The 21201-nt window shown below is 45.9% G+C and overlaps 1 protein-coding gene across 1 annotated transcript in view; it reads right to left on the bottom strand.

The window, feature by feature from the left end:
• The window catches only part of LOC110591582 (death associated protein), a 65861-nt gene extending 59484 nt beyond the window's left edge, over nt 1-6377 (bottom strand). The window contains exon 1 of the mRNA XM_021702506.2: nt 6166-6377. Coding sequence (XP_021558181.1) covers nt 6166-6220 — 55 coding nt within the window. The 5' untranslated portion in view covers nt 6221-6377. The remainder of the gene's footprint in view (nt 1-6165) is intronic.
• Nucleotides 6378-21201: the final 14824 nt, after the last annotated feature.

Below are 21201 nucleotides of genomic sequence, written 5' to 3'. Positions count from 1 at the left end.
ATGTGTCTTTCCGTGTGTGTGCGCGCACGCGTGCATGTCTGGGTACATTGCTGGCACCCTCTGTGCCTCAGGGTGTTCCCTCTGTGAAGAAAGGGGGACAGCGCTCTCCCCGCCAGGGGTTCGCCGAGGACTCAATGAGTTAGCACATGTGAAAGGCCTCCCACCGGGCCCGGCACCTGGCAAGTGTTCCACTGATGTGGTCAGCTAAGCATCCCTAGGACTGTCGTCGGTACATCGCCATCTAAGTATGGAAGCTTCTGGAAAATCACAGATCCTGGGTAATGCTTCAACTTTGCTCTTCTTCACCATCACTGTGTGCAGAGCTCTTTCTCACCACTAGCCACATGACATCCCACCTTAGAGTAACCCAATGGAGTGGATCCCGAGGGGTGAAGAAGGGGAGGCCAGCAGGCCCGGAGCTGGATCTGGCCCTGGCAGCCTGTACCCTTGATCACACCTTGCAGGTCCTTCTTTGCTTGGACCTTCCAGGAAACAAGAGAGCATCACTGCTTCTCAGAGGAACACAAAGTGACGGCCCAGGGCAGGCTCTGGTTACTGTGCCACCCAGGAGACGGAGAAAGTGAGTTTGACATTCAAAGCTCTTTGCAGAGTGGCTTCCTGCCTACGGGGTAAAGGGAGGGGAGGAAGCCTCCTCCGTGGTCAGACTTCGCCAGGTAAGGAGTACTGGGGAGGCAGCTGAGGACATCTCCCCCGCCCGGGGTCTGGGAGATTAGGTGGGGACGGGACTAAGGAACAGGGTCCGTGGCAGCTCGGAGAGACAGCTCTCCAGGAGAGGGGAGGGAGAACCCACTGGCAAGTGAAGAAGAACCTCCTGTCTGCGGGGGCTCGTGGGTCTGCGGTGGGGCTGGGTTAAAGGGAAGTAGGGAATGAAAGTAGGGAGAGGTGCTGCCAGGTGATCTACCCGCCCCCCCGCCCCGAGGAGAACCTGCCCCCCCAAGACACCTGCAGTCCTGACAGGGGCTTTCAGGTCTGTGGGCAGTGCGGGGAGCAATGGCTGGTGCTAAATAATGAGCTCTGATCAATTCCTGAGCTTGTGCCCCGGACGGTTTTCTCTCTAAAAAGCTGAGGAAGAATGAAGGCAGACGGCTATCCTGCACTTAGAATCGTAGACCAATGCGGGAAGGCCCTTAAGTGACACAGGGCAATCCAGTCACTAGTGGAGCTGAGGTGCAGACATATGACGTGATGGCTGGGGCCACAGAGCCCTGGTCAGAACTGGACAGGCCGGGCCCGCCTTCCACAGTGTCCATTCTACCACCGGGCTGGGATCCAGAGCACAGAGTGAGTGGTGACCGGCCCAGGACGGGGACCTTGCTGGACAGAATGGACCAAAGCTGAGGAGGGGGTGCGGGCAGCCGCTTGGGGATCCTTCAGTTTCGGGAAGCTGATTGCCGAAAGTGCAGGGAAAAGGAGGATCCATCTTCCCCTCCCCCACCAAGATGTCTACACCCTAGTCCCCTAGAACCTATGGATGTGTTGGGTTAGCCGGCAAGGGGGAGTTAAGGTTGCTACTCAGCTGACCTTAAAATAAGGAGATTCTTCTGGAAAAGGCGGAAAAAAAAAAAAAAAGGACTCTGCAGAACCCTCCCAGAAGGAATGAGCCATGCAGACACTTTGATTTCAGCCTGGTGGGCCCCATCTCAGACATCTCACCTCCCGAATGATAAAATAGGATAGTTGTGTTATTTTAAGACTCTATCATGCTTTGCCTACAGCGGCCACTGGAAAGCGATGCAGTGACAGACGTTAAGTCCCAGGTGTCACCATAAGCCCCCACTCCCTGTCCCCTGTGCACAGGCCATGGGATGGGGGGCCTTGGCCTCTGCACTGTTCCTTGTAGGAAGGCTCCCCGGGAAGGGAAACAGACCCCCACTTGTTCAACCCCACCGCTGAGATTCTGGGTTGTCTGTGAACAACAGTGAGCACTACTGAACTCAACTAAGGCAACTGTAACTAGTACTTTATACTTTTGATGTCACTGTAACTAACACAGTACTTGCAACAACAGTGAGTGTTCCCTATACAAATGAAAAGATTTCTGAAGTTGGGAAGGGGAAACATTCCCCAAACCACAAAAGAATGCACGGGGCATCGTCTGGAATGGAAAGAGGATGAAACCAAGTACGAAGAATGAAGTGAAATCTAAACTATATTTTAGAAATGCTGCGTTCCACCCTGACAGGGAGTTTTTGAAAAAAATGCAGTGACTAGAAGGGTCTTTTTTTTCTTTTTTTCTTGGCATGTCGGGAGCAAAAGCAGACTCTCCTGTGCTCTTCAAGGGTTAGTCAGTGACTGGATTGAGGGCACGAGGGGTGTGCTAGCAAATCTGTGACTGAACAGTTAATACAATAAAAGACAAATTAGTCTTCCATTGCTGGCGATAGAGTGGCCTAGATAATCTGAAAACCTTCCTGCAGGGGACGATTTAGGGAGAATTATCACCCACAACCTTTTAAATGCATCCTTAACTCATGTTTGAATGATTCATGTAACAGAGACTTGAATTATCCTCAAATGACTAAAAAAAGTAATCTGTTTTCCGTTTCACTTTAAATAAATACAATCATGTTTATATTTCCATTTGACTCAGTTCTAGAAGGGACGGAAAGTCTACTTTTCAAAGAAAACCATATGTAAAATTAGTAACACTCAGAGCTATCACATATTAGATTTACAAGAACTTTACTGACATATGGTTTTGGCTACCCTGGGAAATGGAGGGGAACGGGGCCATCAAAATGTATTTAACAGAGAGATTTTACCCACATCACCACCACTAACTCCTGAAGATAGGCAGAAATGAGTAATAGCGTGTCTCATAATTATGTTCTCCGTGCCGCCTTGGCACCCTGGTCCTGCTATTTGATGGAACAGAACCTTGCTCGCTAATTCTAACTTTGCTAATCTGTATTTGCAATAACGCTCATAAAACAAGCCGTCTCACCCCCATTTCTCCACGGATACTTTGTAGTGGAGAGCAGTGGAGGGGTCTCAAGTCATTAAGACTTCATTACTTTTACTGAGGGCCCAGATGACAGCGCCCTGCAGGGTGAGGCGGGGCCGCCAGCGCCTTTACCTCGAGCTGGTATTCAAGCTGGTGGCTCCTGCCACGACAGGGAGTTACTTAGTTTCCCTCCGTCTCTCCCACTAATACAGGAGGCCTACATGTTACTAAACTTCTGTTTGTTTTTCTCTTGTTAATCCGCCATGAATTTAGAAGGGTAGGGGGCAACACCAGCATGCTGTAACACTCAGCACATGTTAGTTACTATTTCCACTACTAAGATGCTACCTGAACTGGCTGAGAGCCCCTTTGCATCACTAGTACACACTGGAGATGGCTCAGAAGTGGAGGGACGTTGCAGATCCTGCATGCTCTGGGGGATGAGAGGTGATGAGAGGCTCGGGAGAAACTCTCTCAGGAGCTATTTATTATTTTGTGCCTGGCGCTGGGCCAAGGCCCTGGGCACAATGCTATCAATAAGACTCGGCTCAGAAATGGGGTGCCTGGGTGGCTCAGTCAGTTGAGCGTCCGACTCTTGGTTTTTGCTCAGGTCATGATCTCAGGGTTGTGAGATCGAGCTCTGCACTGGGCTCCGCACTGAGCGCAGTGTCTGTTTGTCCCTCTCCCTCTGCTCCTACCACCTGGCCCCACCCCTTGCCCTGCGCAAGCGCGCTCTCTTTCAAATAAATAAAATCTTAAAAAAAAAAAAAAAAGACTCAGCCCAGAAGTAAGGAGAAGAGAGGCAGCTAGGTGGAGTTAAGTGTGATAATGAGGAAACGGGTTGCTGTGGGAATGCACAGGGGTGCACCTGGCTCAGACAGCAGTAAAAAGAAAACACAAAAGAACATGAAGATAGTTATGGGAGAGGATTTTATTGTTTCCAATTGAGGATTTAAGCACTAGTCTTTGTTACCCAACTTAAGCACTTAATGAAAGGGTTCCCAAAGTTTTTAAGGCTGTTATTTTGATTTATGATTTACCTCTGATGATTATTCTTTATTATAGTGGGTTGTCGTTTTTTTAGTTTATTTTTTAATAACATCTACTCCGCAGAACTGCCTCCTCTCTGGCCATGCCAGAGTAAGCACGGACACCCTGAGCTTTCTTGCTGGAACCTCTGTAATACAGGGGAATGCACTGAGGGGCATTGCTGGGAAGTAAAATACTTCAAGCAGCAAAAGGCCCCTTTCTAACCAGTACCCCTGGGTCAGGATGCCAGGCCCTTCCTCCAACTCTGGCCAAGTGTGACTGGTCTTGGAAAATGCAGAAAACAGTGACAGATCCCTAAGTAGTTCCTACTTGACTGGGGCCCCAAAGGCTGAAGGACCTGTCCTGAAATCACTTGAGGAGTTTACCTGTGGGATTAAATGCCCTTTGGCACTGGTCCTGATGGATGGAAGGAACAGAGCTGAAGAAGTAGCAAAGGAAGCCCTGTCCTGAGCCTTTCCCACAGGAAGGTCAGCTGGCCCAAACCTCCCATTTAAAAGAATAGGAAAACTGAGCCCTAGCAAAATGATGGGCCTCAAAACTTAGAACCCAAGTTCACTGCTCACCAGCACAAATAAGTTGGTTCCTTGCTCCTGGTGCATAAATAAGCTATTTAATTTGTAATTCACAAAGCTTAGCTGTTTACAATTCAAAGAAAATTAGAGCCCTTTATGAAGTTTCTCCTGGGAAGTTAATAAGTACAGTTTATATCTCTGATCTTAAAAATCTCCAAATTGATATCTCTCCACGCAATTTAATTACGGCGACTTTGATTTGGTATCATTCCAACAGATACGCTTTAATGCCACTCAATAGCCAGGGACAGGGGAGTCATGGGCAGACGGCTGCCACATAGTCCAAGGCCATGAGTGTAACTGGAGGTGTTCCTTCCTGTGGAACTGCCCAGGTCAGTGGGAAGCTGGATGCGGATCCCTAGCAGTAGGAACTAAAGGTCAAAGTTATCTTTAAAAGCAACCCCTTTGAGGTACTCTCTCCCTTTTTTGTAACTAAACCAATGCAAAGGGCCCCAAAGCCTATTCTCCATGATAGTGGAGCTGTTTTGTGAAATCCCATGCCTCTTCAGTCCCTACACACCAGTTAGCCATTATTCTTCTAAGTGCCAGTTACTTTACTTGTTGTTGAGAGCTTCTCTCACCGGTGAAAAATAATACCTACTCTGGAATGCAACTTATTTAAAAACTGCTTTGTTGCCCCTGTTGAGGGAGAGAATTAGTGCCCTAGAGTGGGAATGGCAGACAGAGATCACCGGGCTCTCCTATAACAAGAATGGGCACAAACGGGCCCCAAAAAGCAGCCATGTTTGGATAAGGTTTCTGTTAGTGGAAGACTGACTTTATCAGTAATGTGTACAATGAAGACCCTGAAAGAAGCCCACACACTGAGGTGACTCAGTTTCTGCGACGGTGGCCTTGGGTCCTTCCATATGGATCGACTGTCATTCCAAAGGAGAAGAGAAACAGACATCGACAGGGTTCGTACAGAGTCGGAAGAACAAACGGGAACTGTGCTCAGAAAGAAGGCGGTCTGAACATAAAGCCCGCTTAGATTCGTATTTTTTGTTTGTTTTTAAGAAAGATGACTCTTTCCTGGATTTAACTTCCTTGGTTCAGAAGTTTAGGATTTGAAGAGAAAAAAAAAAAGCTCACGGAAAAAACACTTAAGAAAAGTTGGATGCGAAAGAAAGTTGGGCGAATGGGGAACGTCATAGTGAGTAATTAATGATAAAAATCATTTCCGCTCCTCTGGTTCTTTTGTCGGTATAAAATGCTGTCAGCCTACAATTAATCATCACCACGACACTAAAAACATGGACTTTTAATCGTTCCGGATACTCGTTTTCCTAAGACATCTGCACATTCTGAGTGAGTACTGGGTGCAAACTTTTCTGGGGAAGTTGTGCAAGCAGGTCCTTCAAGTCATTCTGATTTGCATGCAACTCCCACCGGCTTGCGAGGTTGCGGACCCTGCGCGTCCGGGGCCTCGGCAGCGCGGGCCGAGTTAGTCTGCAGAGCCCCAGAACGGCCCCCAGAGCCCGCGCCCCGGCGCCCCCTCCGCGCCCCGCGCTCGCGCCCCTGGGTTCGAGCCCGCCCTCGCGCCCCGCGGGAGGACAGAAAATGGGAACGAGTCAGTACCGGCGGGCGGGTGTCCGGCTTTCGTCTCTAGCTTCCCCTCGGGAGGCGAAGACATGATGCGACCGCGTGTCCGAGGGGCTGGGACGGCGACGGCGAAGACAGCGGGCTCGCTGGCCGGGCTGGAGGAGCGCGAGCGGGAGCAGGGGCGGCGGGGCCGCGCACGGAGGCGGTGACTGCGGCCGCCGGGAGAGGCGCGGCCGGCGCGCGCCGACGTGGCGCGTCCCGCCCACCCGCGGCTGCGCGTTGTCGTCACTGCGCCTGGCCCCGCCCCTCCGGCCCCCGCGCGTGCTGTGGGGTGAGCTTGCGCAGTCGGCAGCGCCACGTTGGAAGTTGTGGCTCGGGGCGCTGGAGGAGGAAGGAAGGCGAGGGCTGGGTGTTTGTGGGGAGAGGAGGCGGGGCTGATGCTGGCAAGGGTTGTTGGCGGAGGTTGAAATGGCCCAAAAGGAGGGTGGCACCTTCCCGGGCCGCCCTCTACCAACCGCCAGATGGACGGTGACGACGGTGGCGCGCCCCCCGGGGCTGATGTAGGTGGTCTGGGGACCGGCCTGTCTGCCAGATGCCCTTGTCCAGCTCACGCTTGGAGAGATTAATCACGTGCGGAAATGAGACCCCCCGAGGTGGGACCGCTCGGGAGCCCGAGGATTGGAGGGATTTGTTAAAAGATGCTGCAAATGGGAGTACTGCCCGTGAGAAAGCGCTGTGAAGCCAGGGATCTGGACAGAGTTCTAGAGCTGTGTTGCGTCTGTGTCCCGTGTGCTGTCTTCTTGTCGCGATGGATCTCGATTCTGTCCAAAGCTGATCCTTCGCTTTCGTGCCCTGGTTCGCATCCTTCCCGCTTTCTCAAGCGCTTTGCAATTACAGATATCCCCTCCTGCGCCATCAATCCCGCCTTGCTGAATTAGCGTTCAAACATGCCCAGTGTCTTTAGAAAAGGAAACACTACCATCTCTCTTGGCTCTGCATCTACTTTTGACAATACAGTACCTCTTTTGATTAAAGAGGTTGAGCATCTCACTCCCTCTTATCCCTCAGTCCAGTCCAATCCATCTAGTGATCCTCCAGCTGTACAGAGGCTGCCCCCAAACCGGGAAGGTTCTTTTGCCAAGGTTACTTATGACCTCCATGCTGCCCAATCCAGTGGTCGCTCTTCCAGTCTCATCCTACTTGACCTCTCAGCAGCACTTGACCTAGACGACCGTCCCCCTCCTTAGCTTCAGGAATGCCACATCCCTGCCTTGACATCAGTGTTCTGGCTGGGTGCTTGGCTGCGAACTCTGTTAGGTGTGTTGGCTTCTTTTCTAGATTTGTAAACATTTGAGTATTCTAAGGCTAAGCACCAGCCTTCTTCTCTGGACTTTGCTCTAGTGGTCACCTACAGGCCCATGGGTATGACCGTCATCCATATGCTTAAGGATACCAAATCTGCAAACCCATTTCACTACCCCTGTGCCTCCACTAAGCTTCAGGCTACTTCCTTGACCTGTGGATGTCTAAGGAGCACTGCCCAACTCTGCATCACAGCATACATAGAAATGCACATTCTACTCATTTGTCCCGGGCTTTCTCCCCACATTTCAACAGTATAATAGCAAGATAGCTGTTGGCCAGGCGGCAGTCATGATATATTTGTCATCCCTTACATTCATTCATTCACATCAAAACTCAAAGACAGGTGTCAGCAACTTAGAAGAAAATCCAAAATAAATAGTAGAGCGCTCTTTTTAAGAGATGCTGCATCACTTACACTCTTAATGCAGCAGAGTGAGAAAATCCACAGACAACTATTGATTTGGATTCTGAATGGAAAGAACCTTTAAGGATACCCAACCAATTAATTGTATGAATATTTTCCTTTTTATGTATGTGCATGAGTACTATATGGTTAAAAACTCATGTCTTAATAAGCCCAAAAGAACCATTTCTAGGAAGTATAAAATTTCTAGGTTAGAAAACATTGTGTTATAGTTTAATTGGCAGCGTTTTTGCCTTCAATGGTACATAAAGTTGCATGTTAAGAATGATGATATTTTCTATCCTGTGACGTGTGGCATTCCTAGGGAATCCTAGGGTAAAAGAAGGAGGTTTCTGAGGAGGGAGTCAAGCTATCCAGGGGCCTTGGTGGCCCCACTGGGCTACCCTGAGGCCTCAGAGGATCCATATCTTTGCCTAAGCCCTGTTCTGGGACTACACTGGGACACTTCGATGTGATTGTCATGTCTAGTTTTACTTATTCAAAGCAGAATTCCTGAGTCACCCACCTACCCCATAATACTTTCCTACCTAGAATAGCATCCAAACTACAGTGGGGGGTACCTGCCTAATCAATAGCATTGCTATTGAAGAAGATGTGTTTGTGTAAGCATCTTGGCTTGGAAAAACCACCTGTGTTTCCCAGCCTCCCTTGCAGGCGGGGGTGGGGGGCAAATTCTGCCACTGGAATGTAAGTGGGAGTTTGTTGGGAGATTACTGGCAAAATTTTGCATGCTTGAGGGGCGCCTGGGTGGCTCAGTTGGTTGAGTGTCTGACTCTTGATTTCAGCTCAGGTCATGATCCCAGGGTTGTGGGATTGAGCCCCGTGTCGGGCTCCATGCTCAGCACAGAGTCTGCTCAAGGTTCTCTCTCTCCTTTTGCCCGCCCCCCCCCAAATAAAATAAATAAAATCTTAAAAAATTTTTTTTGCATGCTTGATATGAAGACTGCCCTTCCTCTCCTTGACTTCACTGTTGATACTGCCCTGAATTCAGACAGGAAGTGGAAGGCAGAGCAATCCTATTGCAACCATGAGGCGACTAAAGGTAAGCATGCCAAATGCTAAGGGTAGCAGAGCACAGAGATCAGAGGCATGTGGGATTTGAGGTTCTATGGAGGCTCTGCAGAGCAATGGACCTCCCTTATAGACTATTGTGTTGTGTGGAAAACAAACCCCTATTAGATCAAGTCCCCGTGGTTGGTGTCTTTACATGTAGCCAAATGCAGCCCCCAACGCACATAGCCTCCCAGGCCCTGCATGATGGGGGCCATGCCCGCCTCTGGGAGCTCATGTCTCATGGCCCCTCTGGCCACCCTGGCCTTTCTGATACTCCTTTAGTGGGACAATCCAGTCCTTCCCTTTGGGCCTTACCATTAGCTGTTCCTCCACCCAGAACCATCTCCCGCAGATTCTTGCACGACTCACTCCTTCTTATTTGGAGTCAGCTTTTCCATCGGGCCAACCTTGCCCACCAAACCTGAAGAAGCCAGCCCAGGTACTTGACTCTCATCCCTTTGTGTTCACAGCACTTGATCCTCATCCAAAATTCCTCATCCATCTTCTGGGCATTAACTCTCTGTCTCCTCTGACTGTAACACCAATCATGTGTTAGCCCCACGAGGGGAGAGACCTTGTCCAATTTGCCCACTGCATGGGCAGCATCCAAAACCAAAGTGAGCACATAAAAAGCACTCCGTGGATATTCTCCCCCATAATTCCAGAGCATGGATACATTTAATTTCTTGCGACTGTTACCAAAATGAACAGCCAGTAAGGACTACACAGAGAATGAAAATACACCTACTGTGTAGGTACCATCAATACAGATGGCCATGTATCCTTTCTACCACTTACTTCCACCATGCACACGTTTGTGTGTGCATGTGTGTATGTGTACGTGCAGGTGTGTCAAGCCTCACCAGTCCCAGATGCTGAGGATAAATGTCACGCACCACCCACTGGAAGGTTTCTATGTGGCCATGCACACCCAGATATTATTAGAATTGCCGAGTGACTAATCTCATTTGAAGCTCACTCTAATTCTGAGAGCAAGGCAGTTTCACTTCTTTTACCAAGGAGAAGAAAAGTAAGCAAAAGGGAGAAGGAAGGATTGTTGGGTTGATATGGGACACAACTCTTGAGTGCACGCTGGGACCAGAAGCTGGCTTTTTGAAGCCCCAATCCCATTTTCTCCCACTGTTGGCTGCCTTCTAAGTAGAGTGCTGTGAGCTGTTTCCCCTTATTCTCTAAGTAGACTTGTTCGATCCCAGATGGTGCTGGAAAAAATGGTGCCGAATGTAAGATACTTCTGAATGTGAATACTGTGAGCACTGGAAAAAGTATTTGAAGAAGGAACAGAAAGTGCAGATCCTCTCCTCCAGGTGTGTGTGTTGTCCCCTGGGCTCCAGCACTGAACCTCTCTCAGCCTGTGTCCTTATCTGCACGATACATCAGAGGTGTGAACACTCACCTCCTCAGGGCTCGTGTGAATTCAGGATTAAGTGCTGCATACAGGCTGCTGAGCTCTTCGTGGTCACATTAGCTGTCCACAAGATCCTGAGACCCAAGGGCTCCTCCATCCTCACTGATGGAGAAACCCCACCTGTGAAAGGCCAAGCACAGGGATCGGTGGCTGGTATGGGGGAGACCCGAGAGAACCCCATGCTTGTCACCGTCCTGCTCTGTAAACCGTAACATCCTGGATTATGTAGCGTTACTACTGTGAAGGGAGTTTTCATTAGCACTCAGGAAATAGGTGAGTTGTCCTAGGGTGTATTGAAAGTACCCCACCTATCAATCAGTTTGATGAACGTTGCTTCCGTATTCCAGACTGGCCCATAAGTTCTGTCTTCTTGCACTGTTTGTCTGACAGATGAGGATTTTTATATTCTGACTCACTACACAGCACTTCTCTTCCATTGTTGATGTTGCTCAGAAAGGGAGGGCAGCCTTCTTGACTTTGTAACATCCAAGAGATTTCTTATTATATTATGGAGGTTTTAAAGAATATTAATTTAAGGATAATTTATGTGACACCCCCACACATACATGTACAGTACTTAAGGAGAATATGCATGTCCTAGAGTCAAATAAAAATAATAAAATATCACGTGTCTTACACCCACACCCACACCCACACCCACACACACACACACACACACACACGAGGAATCCTTTGGGATTCGTTGGGCTTCGACTTGTCGGTCACATGGTAATCTAGAAGCACTTTGGGTCATTTTTCTAAAGTAATTCAACAGCTAATAAAGGACATGGAGGTCAGTTTTGGTCACATAGGAGGTTATCCTTTAGCTAAGGATATTTGGAGATAAAAAACCCAGCCTGAATCTTGGCAACACAGTCTTCTTATCAGTATTTGGAAGTGAGAAATAGAAACTGCAAAAAAGATGAGTGGGCTACAGCCACGAATGCTGATTTCCCACGGAACTGCAAATGCTGTGGAGTCTGTTTATGAAAAGTGTGTTTTAGCGAGAGATGTGGGGTGGGCGCAGGGATAATTTTGTTTCTGGCTCTTTCACAGAGTCATGATTTGACCTTGTGCAAAGCCACATCCACATTCTGGGATTATAGTTCCATCGTGGAGGCGATAACACGAATCTCACTCAGGGATTCAAGTAGTTATTCAATATTAGTCTTAGCATTTATCTCCTTATATAAAATTCTTACAAGGGTATCTGAATTGCTCTAAGTATAAAAAATAAACATGACAAAGACATCAAGAATAAAGAGGTTTTCAGCAAGATAAAATCATCTCAAGGGAGTCTGAAATTGAAGAACAACATATATTGCTTAGATTTTTTTTTTTTTCTTAATCTATCCAGGATTCAGTGGTCCTAGGACATTGTTTTACCCTTGTCCCATTAAAAAATTTGGAAGTTTCTTCAGGGGTGAGTATGTCATTTTTAGGGAGCTAACGTGAAAGACAAATAGGACATTGAGAGGCTGCTTCGGCCTTTCAGCCGTGAGCCTCTGCTCCAACTTTCCACTTGGGATTGGCCTGGGAAGGAGAATCTACAAATGGCGGAGAGCTGGTCTCGGGGTTTCCAGACCAAGGTTTGAGACCCAGCCTGATCACACAGATGTGTGACACCGGGGAAATGCCATCGTCTCTGAGTTTTGATGCCTCCCTCCCCTTAAGAAATGGGAGTAATAACGCACCCTTCTAGAAAGTTTACAAGAAGTGTATGTGATAGCATATTGAAGATGCTGGGTAAACTTCAAGGAACTAAATACAAGTCTACCCAAAGCACATTACTTGTTAGAGATTTTAGAGAAACAGCAAAGTAAACATGACAGACCATGATGACTATTCAAGACATACATACACAAGACAGAACAACTGTCTGTCTTGTATGTAATATACAAGACAGAACATGATGAATATTCTGGAACAATACGAGGTTCCCAGTGATTTGTGGATGGGTAGGAATGGTGATAATGAACTGGTTTCAAGGGTTAGGGGACATGGAGTCGAGCTTTGCAGGTTGAGCAGAATGCCTTTCCAGTCGACAGGAGGCAGAAGGAGGACATACCATATGGAGGAATAGCAGAGGAGAAGCCTGGAGGCAGGAGGCAATGGTCTGTGTGCACAAAACAGTGATTCCTCCAGTCTGACTTGAGGGTGGGCTGAGCACGGAAAGGTAACAGAGGATCAGGAGGTCCTGGATTAAGGTCTGGCTGAAGAGAAGACAGTGGGATTCTCATCTTGGCTTCTTGCATTCAGTCTCCTGCAATATCACATCTTGTAGCCTCTGGGATGCTTCCTTGTACACTCAAGAGGAAATGAAAGTGGAAAAAAGGAAAAAGCATTTCAGTATCATTTAAAAAAAAAAAAAAAGCTTTGACCTTACATTTCCTCTGAATGCGTATAGGGAGCCTCCAGAGGTCCCTGGACCACATTTTGAAGATTGCTGTTTGGGATCATTGTTTAGACATATATTGATTTAAGATTAAGAATAAAAAAGAATTTGGGTTAACGAAAAGAACCACCACACCATCGTTAGTGGGGATGTCAGCCCTACAATAGGCTTGGACCGCAATGCCATCTGGTATTCCCCAGCGGTGGTCCAGGTCAGCAGGTGGACACTCAGGGGCTCCCTCTTCTGAGCTGACTCGCAGGTGCTGGGCCAGCCGGGCCCGATGGGAGGGTGGTGCGGGATTGTCTTCCTGAATGACAGCCGCAGCCCCCGATGTCTGGGCTTCCCTGCTTCTTACCACAGCTGTTTCCAGATCCACAAAGCCCTCCTGCTGTGCTGCTTGCCTTCAAAAAGGCAGTTTGAGCAATCTTAGAGTTTTGATAGTCTTATAGACACCAGTTTTCAAAAAAGCTGTTTTCACAGGCTTTTCAAAAAACCGAGATGGGTAACATTGTACAAGTACAATGTTGATTTGATACATTAATATATTGCAATATGATCACCACCTTAGCATTAACTAACATCTCTATTAGGTCACATAATTATCATTTTTGTGTGTGCAGTGGGAACAATTAAGACCTAGTCTCTTAGCAACTTCGAGATTTATGATATATTATTGACTATAATCACTGTGCTATGAATTAGATCTCCAGAATGTATTTATCTACTAGTTGTAAGTTTATACTTGTAAACATCTCCCCAATTCCTCCAACCTCCAGCTCCTAGTAACTACCAATCTACTTTCTGTTTCTATGATTCAGTTCTTTTAGATTCCACATATAAGTGATACTGTACAGTTATTTGTCTTTGATTTATCTCACATAGCATAATGCCCCCAAGAACAATCCCATTCACAATAGCCTCAAAACCAATAAAAGACTCCGGAATAAATCTAAATAAGGAAGTGAAAGATCTGTGTACAATGAAAACTACAAGACTTTGATGAAAGAAATTAAAGACACAAACAAATGAAAAGATAGCCCATATTCGTAGATTGGAAGAATTAATATAGTTGAAATGTCCCCACCACTCAGAGCTATCTATTGAATCAATGCAATCCCTGTCAAAATTCGAAAGGCATTTCTCACAGAAATAGAAAAAACAATTGACAGGTTTTTAAGTGAGGAATGGTGAATGATCTCAAAGAGCTTGTTGGCTATTTCTTTCCCTTCCAAAGCTGCGTGTTGTGACTTATCTCAATAGGCATAGATGTTTTGACTACTACATAGTAGATGTTTGGACTACTTTCATGTAAGAAGCACTTTTTATGAATACATTAAAAAAATAAAATTAATATACTTTAGAAAACCTACGTAATAGAGCAGTGTCCAAAGGTGAAAGCAATAACCCTGTCTCAATAATCCTGTCAGCATTAGAATCTACCACATATGACATCTGGCTTCCAGAAAAAAATAGATAAGGATTCTTTTTAACTACCTTATTTAGTACACTGTCCCTCAATTTATGCTTGTCTAATGTTTCTCTCATTGTTAAATAGAGGTTATGGGTTTTTAGAAGGAAGACCATAGAAGTGAAATGCCATTCTCTTCACATAATTTCAAGGGCACATGTTATCAATATGACTTATCATAGGTGACATTCACCTGGATTACCTTGCAGATAGAAAGGGCTTTAAATATTGTTATTTTATGGATTTAAGTTAATTTATTGGTGATTTCAGCTCTCAGGAATCAGCATGAACAGGGGCTTGGGTGGGTTTGGCTTATTTATTGCTCCTAAGTTATTTGCATCATAACATTCAAGTGATGAGCCTGTATCAATAAGCAAATACATGTCCATGATTCTGGAAGATACCTTTGGGCACTTCTCTCTCTCTCGCTAGTGAGAGGGAGTGAGTTTCATTCTCTCTCACTATTCTGACGTTAGAGATGGCCGATAATTTCCCTAACAAACTTAAAGCCTATTTCCCTGCTGAAATTACCTGGGTTTCTTTTTAAGCTATCTTTCTTCCCAGTGAAATGATTTAAGAAAATTGATTAATTCTTTCATTCGGGCTGAAGTCTCTGTGTGTGACTGCAGGCTGAAGGAGGCTGTATATAAGGATTTCGGAGGGCATCCTGGTTCTCACCATGTTTTGAGGAAAACCAGTTCTGCTCTTGCTCAATTTTTAGGAAAAGGTCCGAGCTTAGGAAATACAATTGTGATTAATCCAGATAAGAACGAATCTCAAGTCCATCCTTCAGGCTTGGAGGGACCCTCTGGGGCACCATTCAGAGCTTTTTACTGACATAAATTAATAAACTGCCTTTGGCCATGGAAAAGATAAAAGAAAATATACAAGCTTCAGTAGCTTGCTTGAGACTTACAACATGACTATTCATCTTCTTAACAAAGAACCATGGAGGGTTTAGGTAAAGAAACGCTACACTTAGGCTATTCCTTGCAGGGTCCGTGGAAAAGGTGAAGTTTGATGTGACATCACACCCACAAATAGCAGAGAGTAACACGCTGGGCCGGGCTTGGGTGGGTTTGACTTATTTATTGCTCCTCATCACCTGAGGATGATATTCTCCCTTCCTCCCCTCTGCTCTTCCTTCCTCTCTTCTCTTTATTATTTTCAGAAAGATAAACCTAGTCTGAATAGTTATTGGAACATTTGTGGAATATGGCAGAGCTCATGGGATAAAGGAGAGGGCGCCAACGGCCTCTGAAAGGAGGCAAAGCAGGGAAGCTCTGGACCCACCAAGGGCTGAACTTCTGTCTGGGCTGCTGTGAGAGGACGACCCCGTGCGATGGTGCATTTTGTGTGTTAACTTGGCTAGGCTGCAGTACCCAGATATTTGGTCAAACGTGATTCTAGATGTTTCTGTGACGGTGCTTTTTATTTTATTTTATTTTATTTTATATTTTTAAGGATTTTATTTATTTATGCATGAGAGACAGAGAGAGAGGGAGAGAGAGAGAGAGAAGCAGGCTCCCCAAGGAGCAGGGAGCCTGATGCGGGTCTCGATCCCAGGACCCTGGGATCATGACCTGAGCTGAAGTCAGACGCTTAACCATCTGAGCCACCTAGGCGCCCTTTATTTTATTTTTTAAAATTATTTTATTTTATTTATTTATTTGAGAAAGAGAGCAGAATAAGAGAGAGGACAGGAGTGGGGATGGGGGAAGGGCAGAGCAAGAGGCAGAAACAGACTCCTCGCAGAGCAGGGAGCCCAACACGGGGCTCGATCCCAGGACCCGGGATCATACCCTGAGCTGAAGGCAGACACTTAACTGACTGAGCCACCCAGGTGCCCGTGAAGGTGTTTTTTAGACGAGACTAACATTTAACTCCGTAAACTGTGAGTAAAGCAGATTACCCTCCATGATGTGGATGGGCCTCATCCAAATAGCTGAAGGCTTTAATAGAAAAAAGACTGATCTCCCAGGAGGAAGAGAGAATTTTGACAACAGACCGCCTTCAAACTCAAGCTGCAACTCATCCCTGGGTCTCTAGCCTGCTGGCCTACCCTGCAGATTTTGGACTCACCAGCCCCCATAATTGCACGTGCCAGTTTCCTAAAATAAATCTGTCTCACTCTCTGTCTTTCTGTTTCTCTCGGTCTCTATCATCTACCTATCTATCCATATATCTATTATCTATCTATGGAGAGACAGAGAGACATCCTGTTGGTTCTGTTTCTCTGGGGAGAACCTTGACTCATACACTCAGCTACAACTGTTTCATTCTCAATCTCCATTTGAGGTTTGATTCAGAGAACATGAAACCTCCTTAGGTCTCAAGCTACTTTAATTCAGGTGCTATGTTTTAAAAGACGTTTCTGGGTGTTGTTAAATAAGGGGAAGGGGCTAGAGCATTTCCAACCCAGCGAGTTAAATAAGGAGCCCTGTTAACTGACTGATCAGGCTGAGAAGACCTTAAGTAACATTAAATTTGACTATGCCCTGTTACCTATCTTAAAATGTTACTGATCCTTTCTGACAGGTTTTTCTGGAATTTGATGTCAAGAGATAGAACACTCCTGCTATCCATTGTTTATTCATTGTGAAGGTAACCCTTTAACCTCATACCTTCTGTAACAGCAAGAACTGCATCAGGTTCTAAACCTACCCGTTGCTGGGAATAGCGTTATTATGCCTACTGTTAATGACTCAAGCTGCAAAATGACCTCACTGACCTTGTATCAGTTTAACTCACCACCAGAGAATATATATATCTTACATAAATTCTCTTCCTTGTAAGAAGATTCTCAGACCTTGGGGTCTAGTGTTTCCTCCTTGCACACTTACAAATTGCCCATAAATAAAAAGCACTGCCTGTAATGGATTTTTTACATGATGGGAAGTCTTGCTCTCCACCCCTTTCTCCCTCCTCCCCACCCCTCCCCCTCTTCTTACCTTGCTGTTTACTTCTGATACTGAAGTCTGTCCCATCTCATCAGACCCAAAGTTCACTGCAGGCTCTCTCCATCCACTTTCCTAAGCTCTCTGCTTTTATCCCAGGCTCCCTGGGCTTCATTTCCAACTTCTCCAACTTTCACTGAGGTGGCTGGAGAACTGAGTGTTCCTTGAGACTCTAGATAGCAAGCTGGGTCTGCTACAGTAGCTGAGAGACCGAAAGGAGCCCTGTCCTTCTCATCAACTCATGTGGTGATCCTGGAAGACATCCCTCCTGGGGTCCCTGTCCCATTCCTACCATCCCAGGGGAAGCACAGTTGGCTACCAGGCTCTGAGGGTCAATCTGGAAATCTCAAGACTAGGAAGGGGTTTATTGATTTTATATACTTTATTTCACTCAACAACTATTTCTGAAGACCTACCCGATGCCAGGCACTTTTCTAGAAATTGAAGGTAAGGTCTTAGCTTTCTCAGAGCTTACACTGTAGTCCATTGGAGGCTGAAATTGTGCATAGTGACAAGCAACAGATGTAGGCTTCTGATGTTCTCCTCTAAAACAGGCTGAAATGCTGAACAACTCCCCAGTTTCTGAAGCTTTGCAATATTAATATCCTGGGTTGTTTCTGAACAAATACTTCATAGAGTTCCTTGGAACACATTTTAAAAGACAAAATTCAGGTGTCATGTCATTCCTGGTTCTCTGTTCCTCTGCAGGTAAGATCCTTCAGGAAGAAACGTGGGGTGGGAGAGACTGTCTTTGTATACCCCTTACCCCTTCCAGGCATTGCTTAGGCCCTGGGAGCTAGGGCACGCCTGGTGGTGGGAGTCCTTCATCCTCTGGAGCAGGGATGGGCCAACTGTGGCCAACAGACCAACTCCAGCCCACCAGCTGTTTTTGTAAATAAGGTTTTACTGCAACAAAACCACCTGCATTCATCTGTGTATCGTCTATGGCTGTTTTCCTGCTACAGTGGCAGAGTTCAGATATGGCTGGGTTGCAAAGCCTAAATATTCATTATTTGGCCCTTTCAGAAAGTTTGCAGACTCCTTCTCTAGAGCAGTGGTTCCCAAAGTGTGGTCCCTGTTCCAGAGGCATCGGCATTACCCGAAACCTTGTAAAGAAGTGCAAGTTCTCACCCCACCCTAAATCTACTCAATCAGAAACTCCGGTGGGGTCCAGCAACCTGTGCTTTAGTGAGCCTTCCAGGGGATTCTGATTCGAGCTAAAGTTTGAGAATCACCCAACATATAATTTTCCCCTATAATTTTAGGGAACCATACATAACCTACCAGGAAGTCAAAGCCCACAGCAGTTTTCGAATTCCTGATCTCTCCTTATTTTTTCATGTGGTTGCTTAGAAAGGGAGCATTGCCTGTTGAGATGCATTGGCTGAGGCCTTTTAAGAGAAGCCATATCTAATGGTATTAATGATTAAGAATGATGTTCACCGCACAAAGGAGCATTAACTGATTTTATAACACTTAGGAGGGCTAATAGTTAGCTGATTGATTTATGAATATCACATCAATGTTCCTTTAAAAATGAAATCTCTTGGGTGCCTGGGTGGCTCAGTTGGTTAAGCGACTGCCTTCGGCTCAGGTCATGATCCTGGAGTCCCTGGATTGAGTCCCGCATCAGGCTCCCTGCTCGGTGAGGAGCCGGCTTCTCCCTCTGACCCTCCCCCCTCTCATGTGCTCTCTCTCATTCTCTCTCTCTCCCAAATAAATAAATAAAATCTTTTAAAAAAAATGAAATCTCTTCAAATTAATTTTTGATCACTGTTGAGGAGAAGATGCTGACTGATTATATGTAGCAGTGCATGGTGATTACAAACAACTCTCTATACCATCCCAGGGGGCCACGGATGAGTCGGACTTACAGACTGCCGTGCAAGGCACAAGAAAGGCGTGCAGATGGCTGCCCTTCTTCCCTGGAGTAACAGTACCAGGTGGTGCTGCTGACTCTTGCCCACGATTGCCCTCCTCTAAAGAGGAGAAAGTCCCAAACCAGGGGCACATGGAGTTTAAATGTTTGGGATTTCTGAAATGCAGTGACAATGATGAAATAGAAGGTAAGTGTTGGGAGCCCTCAGCCCATTGTTTGGAATTTCTCCAGGAACATGAATCAGTTATGGGCGGAAAAAATTTCATCCAGCTCCCTTGAACTGGTGGCTGGTCTGGCTCTAGTTTCCAGATGCTCAGACTTGAAAAATCGTCATGAGGAAGCCTCTTCTTCCATCTTCACTTCAGGTTCAGAAATTATGTTTATGAGTTTTCCTTTCATTTAGGTTACCTGTGTCCGCCCAACAGATGGGGTTTTCACAGTCAGCCCAATGTTCTTTTGTTGTGTCATTAAACAAAAGAAATGAATGGAAGTGCTGTTCTAGGTGACTAGTAGAAGTTCATCATTAGGTTGGCAAAATAAATATTTTAGTTCATTTTGGGCCTTCCGCTCTCACCCCATTGACTCAACAGCTGCACAACTACTAATATTCTAGATGACAGGAGAGCTCGCAGGTCATATGTTCTCTACTTGGATGGTGATTGCCAATATGGACTCAATATTATTTGCATGTGTTTATGATGAAGCATTTTATACATGTGTCACCTGAATGCTTTGTCAGAAATAGTAACATGCTAGTTCTGTATTTTTATTGCTAATTTCTATTTTATTCTCAAATAGACTATAGGCTATTTTCTACTGCACACTTGGCAAACTACAAGCTGTAAAATTTTGCCCGATGTCTGTTGTGTAAATAAAGTTTTATTGAAACACATTCATGCCCATTTGCTTACATATTGCTTAATGCTACTTTTGTGCCACAATGGCAAGGTTGAATAGTTGTGACAGAGGTCATGTGGCTTTCTAAGTCAAAAAATATTTACTGGGTGACAAAGCTCTTTGCTTCTACTTTTTTTTCCTGCAGTATATAGGGCTCACCAAACTTAACTGCAAAGGACCAGACAGTAAATATTTTGATAATGGACCACTTTAGGATTTTCCATAATTTACTTTTAAGCCTTTATTTCTTATGTGTATAGAAACATGACATAGGTAGATCCTTGCAGGGAGTGCCATCTTTCCTACCTGTGATGTGGTGATATGAGCTGTAAAGAACAGTTTATGATAGAATGTAGGAAGACACTGTTCTAGGGGCCATGTTGAAACTCTTCTTTGAGTCAAAATATGGGAAGCAGCCTCCCAGAAAACGCCCCCCATCCCCTGCTCCTTGGGATCATGTCCTTGTATAACACACTTCCCTTGACTGTGGGCTGGATCTGATGACTGGCTTCTACTGGACAGAATGTGGCATAAGTGATGGATGTTGTTTCTGATATTAGGTCATAAAAAGACCGTGACTTCTGTCTCTCATTCTCTCTTGCTGCCCTGGTTTGCTTACCTTCAGGAGAGCCAGACCATGAAGCAGTCCTGTGAGGAGACCCACGGGCTAGGGACTGGGCCCTGCCAACAGCCACGTGAGTGAACTAGAAGCTGATTCATGGCCCCCACACCATATGAGAGCCCAGCCCTGGCCAACAGATTGCCTGTAACCTCCTGAGAGACTCTGAGCCCCAGGAACCCAGCTAAACCACCTTGGATTCCTACCCACCAAGATGGTGAGATAATAAATGTTTGTTGTTTTAAGCCACTACATTTTGGGGGTAATTTGTTATGCAGCTATAGGTAACTATTACTGAGGAAAAAAACACCAGAGCTGAACTAGGAAATGATAAAACTTTTAGGTGGATATAACTTTTTCAGTCTGCTTTAAGTTAAATGAAATTGGAAAATATTACACAGGTGTTCTGAAGACAAGATTCACAGCAGCCGTACTCACAGTTTTGAAGGGGAAAAACACTTTACTGATGTTATAAAAATCTAATGGAAACAGAAGAAAAGGGAAATCTGCGCATAGATGAGGGCAACCATAAGCAGTAAAGAATAAGACAGAATTACATCAGATCAGGTGCTTACAACATCCAACCTTA

Source organism: Neomonachus schauinslandi, chromosome 7, assembly GCF_002201575.2.
Source record: "Neomonachus schauinslandi chromosome 7, ASM220157v2, whole genome shotgun sequence".
In the NCBI taxonomy this organism is placed as follows: domain Eukaryota; kingdom Metazoa; phylum Chordata; class Mammalia; order Carnivora; family Phocidae; genus Neomonachus; species Neomonachus schauinslandi.
The sequence above is the reverse complement of the archived record's forward strand: the minus strand, read 5'-3'. Positions and strand labels throughout refer to the sequence as shown.